At 41.5% G+C, this 12709-nt stretch overlaps 2 protein-coding genes across 2 annotated transcripts in view; one reads left to right on the top strand and one right to left on the bottom strand.

Moving 5' to 3' along the window:
• The window catches only part of LOC135705524 (serine-rich adhesin for platelets), a 38594-nt gene extending 31416 nt beyond the window's left edge, over positions 1–7178 (bottom strand). The window contains exon 1 of the mRNA XM_065227300.1: positions 6637–7178. Within this exon, the coding sequence (XP_065083372.1) occupies positions 6637–6660 (24 nt within the window). The 5' untranslated portion in view covers positions 6661–7178. The remainder of the gene's footprint in view (positions 1–6636) is intronic.
• LOC135705514 (uncharacterized) overlaps positions 3488–12709 on the top strand; it is an 83895-nt gene continuing 74673 nt past the window's right edge. Inside the window, exon 1 of the mRNA XM_065227287.1 lies at positions 3488–3492. The gene's annotated coding sequence lies outside the window, so the exon portion shown is untranslated. The remainder of the gene's footprint in view (positions 3493–12709) is intronic.

The following is a 12709-nucleotide window of genomic DNA, read 5'->3' as shown; positions in this document are numbered from 1 at the left end:
ACATTTCTCGATGAACATTTCAATCTGCAAATGGTCCTATCTGCTTTGATCGATTCTCTTCATCGACTTTCTCTTTTCATAACCACTGCTATGCAAATAGATTTCGCGCTAATTCTACCACATAGTTTGATAAAGTAGGTTCTTATCTAGCGTCCAAAACGTCAAATACAACAGGGAAAGGTTTTGCAGTTGAGTTATTGATGAGAGAGAAAGTCGATGAAGAGAATCGATCAATGCAGATAGGACCTTTTGAAATGTTTATCTAAATTTGATTGAATTGATTTTCTCGTTTCTTTCAACTGATTCTTATGTCAAAAAAGCCTCTTACATGTGCCGGTCTCAGGGAACCGAAATTTACACGACTTTTTCGTAGTGTGTATCTACAATGACCTTAAATGCGACATTATAGTGAGAGTTATTCCATAACAACACTGCCGGCCAGTGGGGGTTAAATGGAATACACACACACACACACATATAAATCTTACTTACCTAAATGAAGATTTATTCAAGAGCAAATTTTCATTACGTCGAATGTAACAAAGGTAAACAAAGTCGAGCTATGAGTGTCAATCGATGCTCCTGCTATTACACTATATACTGTCCGAATATAGGATCACATCCCATTTTTAAATTTATTTACCAGTCGAATTGCCTTTTGACGTAATCACCTTCCAATCAAAATAGTTTTCGATGTTACTTAAGTCACCCGATTTCTATGGAGATGCCGTTTGCCTTAAGTAACAGCACTGAGAAACCCGTGAAAAGCGTACTTTCGTCGTTTCGCTTTCTCATTATTAAAGTGTATAAATCGAACTGTTTGTTGCTAAGATGATTTCGGTGGTCCTAAAATGATGAATGGGCTGCACGTAAGGAGACGTAATTGATAATTCTCCCGAATATCCTGGTAAATACACTTTGACTTAAGTAACAATAGGGGTCACCAAACGACGTATAATAGCTTTTGACTCAAAAACCAGTATTTCTTAGCATGAAAGCTGGCGATTTGCCTTTGTATGATTAAAACCCGGCTAAATATGTTAAACATTGCTATCACTATGAGATTATATGTGTTTAATTGGAAATAGGAATAACTTTTCGGTCATCAAAACAAAACTTTATTTTTCTCGGATCGGTGCGAATGTTACTTACGACATAATGAAAATTTGCTCTTGTATTGATAGATTTGCAAAGAGCATAGACAGTGGTAGCGTGGTAGTGAAAAACCGAAAACAATCTACAAAAAATCTTTTTTTCATCTCTTGCATCTAAATTCATCTACTCATATCGCTCTCCACCTTTTTGCAGGAAATCTTCTAAATCCTCATCAATCATCTCTCTATCTATTAAGCGCGCACGCATTACACAACAGCAAAGCGCAAAAATTCCTGCATCTTAGATAGAGTCGCCCCCCTCGTGAAAAACAATAGCTGCAATTTCAAATCAATCGCTTATGTCAGATGGCGACTTGAGTGTCTAACAATCGATAGAACCGTTTTCGCACATCGGAGGCGTATCAGCGATCATTCCTTTTGTCAGTGGTGGCGGGGGGCAACACGCCTTACCACCTCTCACCAACGGGTGAGTTTGGTAAAAGTGATGCTCGATCCGATTCGATCAAAATTGTCCTTTGTTCGCTTTGTACTTTCTATATACAATTTTTGCACTGCCATACTATAACCATAGAGGTAACTCTAAGACTAGAAGGTCCCGAAATAACGTGCTCAACTTTTTGGCTCAGCTCTGGTACTCTCTTCGGTCCCAAGCTAATCGAATCACCCCTCGAAACATAGGAAAATCCACTAGCCCCTCATTTTATCTGCCAAACTTTCATAGCGAATCAAAACAAACATTGTGTAGTAGTAGAATTTTGACTAGAATGGGGTACGTTAATCGTTTGCTTGGGACCAATAGGCTAGTCAAGTAGTGAGCCAATTTAAAATCGTTAGTTTCGTATTGATTGTTGCTATAACGCGAGCTATAACGGAACTATCAATTCTTCATTCTTGTAAAGATTTTAATGAAAGAAGCGCTTTATATCTCAAATATCCAACCTTCTGGGAGTTTTGGAAATCTAGGTAATTCATCAGGCTGTATGCTTTTCGTTTTCTATTTTACCTATATAATTACAACAAAAAAGTATAACTTTAAATAAAAACATAAAAAAAACAGGCTTGACCGCCCACGGTAGCTGCTCTGTTATTACCAGATCAGCTGCAATTACACAGAGAACCAACAGATGATGTTTGGGACTAACATTCATCCTCAATGTGTAAGAACTGGTGATCTAATATTTAGCAATACCAGCGCCGGCCGTGTCCGAATGCAGGTCAACTAGGGAAAGGGAAAGAATGTGTTGACGTGGTACTCGCTGTGAAGGAAACCGAGAAATCCTCTGCGTTTCCACGAGAAATCACTGGGATGTTGGATGTGGGGAAAGGTTGCACGCACACGCAGGGATCGTTTTTGGTAGAGCGATTATAATATGCACAAACACACACACACACAAACACACGCGCGCGCACTCATCCAATTTCTATTTTTAGATCAGGACCCACACTGTGGTAAGTGATGCGATCGGTGTTAAAGAAGAATTTGTTTTCATTAAAATCTAGTGGGTATAGAATAAGGCAAAGTGAAAAATTGCAAGGAAGGGGACGGGCCTGGGATTGAACTCCCGATCTTCTGCTCAGTAAGCAGAAACGGTAACCACTGAGCTACCGAGCCTCGTCAACCACAAAAAAGCATAACTTTACTTAATAAAGTATGAAGCTATCAATCACCCATGATTTTACGCAGTCAATAATAGGAAGTATGCATTTAGACTATGCAGTCCAATAAGGGTTTTGCAAGTTATTTTTTTTTAATTAAAAATATGCTGAGGACCTTCTCAAGATGCTGCAATATAATATAATATTTTCAAACCTGGAAGTGTGTATGTAATACTAATATCCAATTGATAGAGGTAATACATACATGCGGGGCTTATTGTAAGTGAAAGTAGCCTCGGAATAGACGTGACCTAGGGGCAAGACAGCTCCTAATCATGAGCAATTTCGGAGTTGCTTTTGATGCACCTCGAGTAACTCACATTGCTCAGTGAGAAAGATCACTGTCATATGCTTTCTCACTTTTCGCATCACAGTAACACATGAAGGTGCACCTTCTTGCAAAGCCGAAAAGCTGCTGTCAATCAAAACAAAAATAAAAAAAAAAACATATTTACAGAACTCAATAACTCAGCGAAACACGGAGACACTTAAATTGATTGATTTGATTATCCTGCATCATCTCTGCTTAATAACCTTCGTTCAACCCTTACCAACTGTGAACGTGAACGGAACCTATTGCTGCCTAGCTGCCTTACACTTACCAAGGGCGAATGCTTGTCCGGCTTGATATGGTGGAAAAACTCGATCTGCCTGACCAAATACTCAAAATCCGGCAAATTACGTACCCCGCACGTAATACAATACTCGTCGAAGCAATCCCGTTCTCATGGCTTGGCAAACTGCCGCTGGATGAAACTGCGAAACGAGCTCTGGACATCCATCCTTCCTCTTTTGGTGCTTCTGCTGTGCCTTCCGGATGATCGTGATACGGTCCCGTTTCTGAGATACACCTCCGTGATTTTGCTGAGACCGTCGACGGCAGTCTCCTTTAAAGTAGAACATCACTACACACGTGTGTTCTTCGGTTTCTCGTTGTTTGTTTGTTGCCGTCGGACCTGGATTGGTTTTTAATCGGTTGTTGCCCCACCGGGGAGATGTTTTCTAAATCGGAAACTGTAGTGGCGGATTTTATTGGAGGGGCCACGGCTGGAATATTGCTCACCACGCTATGTTTGATGTGCTGGTGAAATTCCAGATGTTTAGAAGAATAGCTATTTGGAGAGCTTGTTTGATCAGCGATGATCCTTTTGAAGTGACCACTGGGACTGGCTGCTGAGGAGGAAGAACAACTGCTGAAAGCTGGCTGGAACTGCAAGTTCTTCCTGGTAGTAAGCAGGCACCGGCACAGGTTCTTCCATAATATTCAAGGTATTCGAAAGCCTCAGGATACACTTGAGCTTACTTTGTTTACAAACAAAAATGACGTCTAATATAAGAAGCATATTCTTAAAGGGAGTAAACGGAGTAAGCAGAGAAAAAATCGATGAACGTCGATTAAATATTGAGGTACATTGAGTTACTCGCTGCAAAAAAGCAACTCAGAGTAAACCTGTTTCACCAACAATCAATACGAAACTAACGATTTTAAATTGGCTCACTACTTGACTAGCCTATTGGTCCAAGCAAATGATTAACGTATCCCATTCTAGTCGAAATTCTAGTACTACGCAATGTTTGTTTTGATTTGCTATGAAAGTTTGACAGATAAAATGAGGGGTTATTGGTTTTTCCTATGTTTCGAGGGGTGAATCGATTAGCTTGGGACCGAAGAGAGTACCAAAGCTGAGCCAAAAAGTTGAGCACGTTATTTCGGGACCTTCTGGTCTTAGAGTGTAACTATGGTTTCACCCCTTGGCTATCACCTTCTAACTCCTGTCTACAATGACCATAAATGCGGCATTGTAGAGAGAGTTCTTCCATAATAACACTGCCGGCCAGTGGGGGTTAGAAGGAATACACACACACACACACACACACACACACACACACACACACACACACACACACACACACACACACACACACACACACACACACACACACACACACACACACACACACACACACACACACACACACACACACACACACACACACACACACACACACACACACACACATATCTGCCAGAATGACGCACGGTAGAGAACTGTCAGTCAACCTTCTCCTTCGCACGGAGGGGCTAATCTTCGAGTGCCACTTCCTTGAAGCGGATGAGCGGCAAACAGCTCGTTGGTTGAATATTATCACGACTTTTTTCCATCCTTGACTTGAAAATGACACACAATATCAAAAGTCATAAGTGTAGGGTTGCCAAACTCGTGGGTTACTGTGACTGATTGCCACACTTCGGCACATTCAGCAAAACGCTTGACCTAGCTTTCGGCACAGATAAAGTACTCGGCACAGATTGGAATGTGCAAATTTGAATACCCCTTGGAAAAAACACATGAAATGAAGCTACGACACGATTCTACAAAAAAAAAAAAATGAGCATTTGAGCTGTTTGACGTAGCTTTGTCATGATGTGAGAACATGAGCGTTGTACGGCATTTATTTCGAATGCAACTTTTGATTCAGTTTATCAGCTGATTACAATTCTTGGCCCTCCAATTGTTTTTTACACCACCGCCGGAAGACGACTGCTTCAGGGTTGACTTCTCTGTACTGATGGAGTTGGCTGTTTGTTGAGTCTTGCCCTTTTCTCGGGGTCTTTAACCTGCGTGTTTGTCGCAACCCGCAACCACCGGAATGGTGGAAGTCCTATCTTCTTCAGTGATGTGAAATAAACAAAATTTACATCTCTCTTTTAGGGGGATTAATCGCAAAATATATACTTTGAGAAGCAGAAGATAAATTCCCCCAGAAACTTCTCCAATGAAAACAACCCTCTGAGTCTTAGGTTAAACATAATTTCCGCCTTAGCTTTTGGGTTCAGGAAAAATCGTGAACGGTTGGTAAATGGTGGCGTGATGGGAAACAAGTAATTGGAACTTCCGTAGAAGAATCTTAAAATGCATTAATGTGGGGTTTAAGAACATTATACACCCCCGGACGATAAGGTCAACTCACTCTGCTTGGATGCTTTTTGAAACATACAAAAGATCGTAAATGTTTAGTTTTCTTCTTCTTCTTCTTCTTCTTCTTCTTCGCATTTCAAGCTTATTGCATATCGCATATTAGCTTATTGCGTGCTCTCAACTTAGTGTTCTAGATGCACTTCCACAGTTATCAATTGAGAGCTTTCGATGCCTGTACCATTTTTGCATTGGTATAATTGTGTGGCAAGTCCAATCATACTTCTATGCCCAGGGAAGTCGAGAAATTTTCCAACCAGAAAAAATTCCTAGACCGGACCGGGAATTGAACCCAGCCACCTCCAGCATGGTCTTGCTTTGTAGCTGCGCCTTTACCGACTGAGCTAAGGGAGGCCCAAATGTTTAGTTTTCTAAGTTCTTTATCCCGAAAAAAAAAATCCCATACAGATAAATACAAACGCCACTTAACTTTACCTTCATTTAATATGCTCATAAACAGATTGTATTTCACAACACACTAGCACCACTACTCTACTAGATGAATTCCAAGCCAGGAAAAAAAATCGATACCAATATGCGTTTCACACAACATCAACCCGAGTCCTCAGCATCAGGGCGACTAATGAATAGGAAAATAAAATCCACGATTTACTACAACCGGAAACGAAACAACCATGCATGCAGTCAACGAAAAGCTAAATAGAGTAACTAAATATGCAGTGCCACAATAGTACCATGGTCAGGGGGAACGAGAGGAAAACAAAAATCATAAATAAACACTGCGGGGGGTTTCCAAGGTTTCCGGCTCTGAATGTCCGAATGCTGTTTCTGTGGATCCCTGGGGATGTTTCTCACTACATATACTATAGCGGTAGTAAAAGCATTCATGCGGTGGTGGCGGAGTAACCCTGGCAATAAACATTTACCGTATTCATGAAGAGCCTCGACATTGGAAAAGTTTATCTTGTGTCCTCGCCTCTCAAGGTGCTTCACGGCGTTTTTTCTACTACTGGTCTAGGTATGTGGGCTGCGGGTGCAAAGTTATAAAGCCGTGGGAAAACAGATTTTCTTGCCTCAGAAAATAAGCCATTCGTAGCGAAACATAATTGTATTTTTTTTATATTGCTGATTGTGTGCTGTGAGGCGTAAAATGAACCAATTTTTATCGAAAAATGAAAACAAAATTCCGTACACTTTGTGAGCTTTTGCACTGAAATTACCACTTGCACTTGATCACTTTTCACACAGATTTTTTCAGAACACTGATATTGAACAGGAAAATTAGCTAAAATCAAATGTCACAGTTGAAGATTGGGCGTTTGGGTGCGAAATAATTATACTAGGTAGGCGGCGAAGGGACGATTTTCAAGATGAGCTGCTGCGAAATTTTTCCACGAATGGAAATGAATGTCGGGTGGATGAAGAGTGCGCACGCAGAAGGATAGTATAGCTGTTGGTATTTAACATGCAACCCGAAGGACTGACACTCGCAAACTGACGGTGCCGCGATTCAGGACTCACCGAAAGCGAGTTGTTTGTTATGGTTTTTTTCCTTTCGTTTTGGGTGGGTGGTAAAGTGGGTGATTTAGAGAGGTATGCGAGGTACTAGAATTTACGGTTTACGTTTACAGTGAGGTTCAGTGAAAATATTTCACTATAGGTTAAATAAATACACTATTATAAGGAAGACGAATAAGAAAACAATTGATTTTTTTATAAGACGAAAATAGGAAGAGATAATAAAAATTGAAGAACTACACACTAGGTAAGGCCTAAATCGCGATTCTAGGGGTGTTTGGATATAATGTGTAACCCCGTTTATCTCCGTAAATAACACCATAATCAATCTAATTTATCTCCGAAAATAAGGCCGAAATCGCTATTTGGGAGGTGTTTGGTTTTACAAATTTTTAAACCCATTTACCTTCGTAAAAATCCATATTTATCCACCGGGCAACATAGGTGAACACAATCGGTAGCGGAATCCCTTTTGTCAGCGATTTACTAATGTAGAAGAGAAAACATTCAGTGTAGTTATTACGGAGTTATTACCCCTCATTTCCATTTTCATACCCCTCACACATTTCAGTTCAGTGTCTGAGTAATAGCGCGGAGAAGGCGACTCCCACTCGAGGCAGACATTGTTAAGCTAGCTACGATCGAATACGGAAGCAAATAAATTCGTTTTAATTAAATCCTATAGAAATTTCAGAAGTGGGATACACCGCGGCTTTATACGTTGAGCTTCGATTCGCTAGTTGGATTACGTGATTTTAAACGGTGTGCGATTACGAGGAGGCTAATTCTCTGTCTAAGACGTAAAAACCTGACTGAGAAGGATGCCCAGACGAAGACGACGACATGGCGTCGACGAACGAGAATACGATTCACAGGAGGAAGAAGAAAACTGGCTGATGAGGAACGCACCGCAAGCTCAATCCCGTCCGCTCCATCCGGAGGAAGTGAAGGCTTTGATAAGCGAATTCAATGGCGAAAATGCTGTTACGTCATGGCTACGCAAACTGGATCATTACAAAACACTCTACAATTGGACCGATGCAGCTGCTCTTTTGTACGCTACCACAAGGTTGACTGGATCAGCAAAACTGTGGTACAACTCTGTGGAGGAGGACATTTTCAATTTCCATGATTTCAAAGAGATGATAGCTGCAACGTTCCCAAACTACGTCGATGATGCCGATATCCATCGAGAGCTGATGGCAGCCATGAAAAGCAACCAGGAAAGCTACGAAGGTTACGTCTTCAGAATGCAGAACATTGCGAGTAAAGGACAAATGTCACAGTCTTCGCTCATCAAATACATCATTAGTGGGCTGTCTCGTGATAAGCTTTACGAGCAAATAGTATCGGCGGAATACCGAACAGTTATGGAACTCTTGAAGCGTTTGAAGTGGTGCGAAGCAAATTTCCGGATGAAGAAACCAAACTACAACGTGGCTCGCATTTCGCAAGCAAGCCGTCCGACAGGTAACGACGGAAGAACAGCAGCACTGGTACCAGTAACATCACAAGCTGGGTCTAGTGATTGGGTTTGTTTCAATTGCAACGCACCAGGGCACAAATCCGTTAACTGCCCCAAACCGCAACGTCGTTCTCGGTGTGCTTGCTGCTCCAAGGTTGGTCATCAGGAGGATACTTGTCCAGACAAGAAGCCGTCAACTTTTGCACCGAAGTTGAGAGTCGCTATGATTTCTGCATCTAATCAGGATCAGCCGGCGGCAAACGAAGGAATCGATACGGATGAAGACGGAATGATGGAAGGAGAAGCGATTATTGGACGACGTCTCAAGCAACTCAAGCTGTTGGTGGATTCCGGCAGTGCGGTAAGCCTAATTAAGCATTCAGCACTGGCAGCTCTAGTTAGATTGGATAAAGAGGTAGCAAACAATCGAGAAATAATAGGTGTGAATAGTTCGAAAATATGTGTTGAAGGTTGTTTAAAAACAAAAATAGTTCTATTCAGGTCCTTAGTTTATGACGTTTCTTTCTATGTTGTTCCTGATGAGACAATGGAAGTTAGTGCAATTCTAGGTCGAGATTTTATGAAACGAAACAATCTATCGGTTATACGATTCTCGGAATCAGAAGAAAAACCTAAAAGTGAATACGACAGTGTACTAATGAACACAGCATTCGGAGAGAATGCTCTAAACCAGTCGGTCGAAGAAGAACTTTGCTTGATTGTTGGTGATAACGAGGAGACTGTGAAGTTCCGTGAAGAAATTTTGCGTGCTTATCAGACCAATTATTGCATCAAGAAGTCGGACTACGGAAAAGCGGTACAATTTACAGCATCAATTCGTTTGCGGGAAGAGAAATATTATAACGTCTCACCACAACGGTTGTGTCACGCAGAGCGAAAGGTGGTAGAGTCAATAGTGGCTGAATGGCTAGATAAAGGCATTATACGTGAAAGCGATTCTCCTTATTCCAGTAGGATTGTTCTGGTGAAAAAGAAAAACGGATCTTTCCGACTGTGCGTCGATTTCAAATCTTTGAATCGGTTAGTTGAACGAGATCATTTTCCTCTTCCGGTAATCGAGGACCAGATTGCAAAGTTAGATGGAATGAAGTATTTCTCTACAATGGATATGAAAAATGGGTTTTTCCATGTGGACCTTACCGAGGATTCAAAAAAGTACACTTCTTTTGTCACGGAAAACGGACAATTTGAGTTCAACAAGCTTCCATTTGGGTACACAAACGCACCCGCCATTTTTTCGCGCTATGTGGCTAAGATTCTGCATCCTTTTGTCAAGTCTGGAGAACTGATAGTGTTTATGGACGACATAATGCTCTGCTCAAAAACTGTGCATCAGCATCTAGATCTTTTGCGTCGAGTTTTTGCTACTCTCAAAGATAACGGAGTGAAACTAAATCTGGAGAAAAGCCGTTTTCTAGTCACTCGTGTTGACTTCCTGGGATACAGCATCAGCTTCAATCAAATCAGCCCTTGTGACCGGCATGTGGAAGCAGTTCGCGAAATACCAGTTCCTCAAAACGCGAAGAGCTTGCAACGTTTTCTGGGATTGATGAGCTATTTCAGGAAATTTATCAAGGGATTTTCTACGATAGCTAGTCCTCTTTACGATCTTCTTAAGAAAGATGCTGAGTATTTTTTGGGAGCACCGCAGTTGGAAGCTGTAGAAAAGCTTAAAAAGTTGTTGATATCGCGTCCTGTGCTTTGCATATATTCTCCAAATACTGATAGGCAGTTGCATACAGATGCGTCATCGCAAGGATTTGGAGGTATTTTGATGCAGCGTCAACGGATTGACAATAAATATCACCCGGTCATGTTTTTCAGTCGTAAAACAAATTCCGCAGAAAGCAAGCTCCATTCTTTTGAGCTAGAAACCCTGGCAATAGTATATGCGTTGAAGCGCTTTAGACACTATGTTACTGGTATTCCGTTTGAAATAGTAACTGACTGTAAATCCCTGAAGCAAACGCTGGAGAAAAAGGATATCAACTCGAAAATTGCAAGATGGGCCATGTTCCTCGAGGAGTTCAACTACAAGGTCGTGCATCGTTCTGGGGAGCAAATGCAGCACGTCGACGCCCTTTCAAGGATGTACGTTCACACAGTTGACTTGGCCAAGGACATCAATGAAGATAATTCGTTCGAGAACGCTCTGTACGTGGCTCAAATTCAAGATCCTGTCATCTGCGCATTGAAAGCATCAGCAACAAATGGAGACTTAAAAAAATACGAGGTTCGAGATAACTTGTTGTTCAGAAAGGAGAAAAACCGTTTATTATTGTACGTGCCTCAAGCAATGGAAGATTCTGTTGTATACCGATTCCACGACTCAATGGGGCATTTCGGAAAGGATAAAGTTATAGAATTGATCAAGCGAGCATTCTGGTTTCCAAATATGTCAGAAAAAATAGCTGAACACTGTAAAAAGTGTATATCCTGTATACTTTTTAATCCAAAGGCAAGGAAAAATGATGGTGTGCTTCAAAACATCGCCAAAGGAAACCGACCATTTTGGACTTTACATGCAGATCATTTGGGTCCGCTAGAGATGACGAAAGGGAAGAACAAGTATATTTTGGCGGTGGTAGATGGATTCACAAAGTTCGTGAAGCTGTACCCAACAAAAACAACCAACTCCAAAGAAGTAATGAAACATCTGAAATCATATTTCATCAACTACAGTACTCCAAGAATCCTTATCACTGACCGTGGATCTTGTTTTACATCGCAACCGTTCAAGCAATTTGCGGATTCCCATGGATTTTCGCATACTCTTGTAGCAACAGCATGTCCTCAGGCAAATGGCCAAGTCGAGAGGTACAATCGTACACTGCTTCCAGTATTGGCTAAACTTGCTGAGTCCTCTAAGACGTCCTGGGATACTGTGCTCATCGATGTTGAGTATTTTCTCAACAATTCGATCAACCGAGGAACTGGGTCGATTCCATCTAAGCTGCTGTATGGAGTGCAACAACACCGAAAAATTAACCATGATGCCGTTCAATACTTCCAGGACCTGCTGGAGTCATCTGATCGGCTAAATCTGGAAGATGCACGGAACATGGCAGCCGAATGCATACGAAAAGTGCAGGATTACAATAAGAAGTGTCATGATAGTAGAAGTCTCAGGACTACATTCAAGGAGAACGATTTGGTAGTTATTAGAAGTGTACCAGTAGTCGGGGAAAACAAAAAGCTAAGGCCTCGATTCAAAGGGCCTTACCGAGTGAAAAAGGTTCTTGATCAGAATAGATATATTGTGTCAGATATAGATGGGTATCAAGTGTCGACGAAACATTTTGAGGGAATTTTTGATCCACAGAATATGCGAATGTATAAGTCACATGAAGCTGGTAGTAGTTCGGATGTAGATCAAGAAGTTGAATCCGAAAGCAGTGATAGAGAGGATTAACGCTAGCTTTTATCTATTTCAGGACGAACATGAATTTGAATAGCATAACGACTGGAAAACGAAGATCAAACAATCATTTGTAACGCAGCATAGGGACTAGGTATCAGTGGGAGAAAAGTTCCGCAGGATGGCCGAGCTGTAGAAGAGAAAACATTCAGTGTAGTTATTACGGAGTTATTACCCCTCATTTCCATTTTCATACCCCTCACACATTTCAGTTCAGTGTCTGAGTAATAGCGCGGAGAAGGCGACTCCCACTCGAGGCAGACATTGTTAAGCTAGCTACGATCGAATACGGAAGCAAATAAATTCGTTTTAATTAAATCCTATACTAATGCATCCACCTGCTTCTCTGGACACTCCTGAAGAAACCAGCCTTTAGCAGTGAAACCATTTCGTCGCTTTCTACCGTAGGTACATGACCTTGGCCACCTCAAACCGTGCATCCACGTTTTATGACTAACGTCGTCATGATGTATTGACATGCTAGCAGATGCCACACCTCCACCACATCAGTGAGCGCCTGGCCTTAGGACTTGCGCTGTTGGGGAATCCAGCTCAGTTTTGGAGAATAAAGCAAAAA

The sequence above is a fragment of the Ochlerotatus camptorhynchus genome, unplaced genomic scaffold (genome assembly GCF_037179485.1).
Source record: "Ochlerotatus camptorhynchus isolate MF236.1 unplaced genomic scaffold, CSIRO-AGI_Acam_v1.1 ptg000268l, whole genome shotgun sequence".
Lineage (NCBI taxonomy): Eukaryota > Metazoa > Arthropoda > Insecta > Diptera > Culicidae > Ochlerotatus > Ochlerotatus camptorhynchus.
Note: the sequence above shows the minus strand (reverse complement) of the source record. Positions and strands in the feature narration are given on the sequence as shown.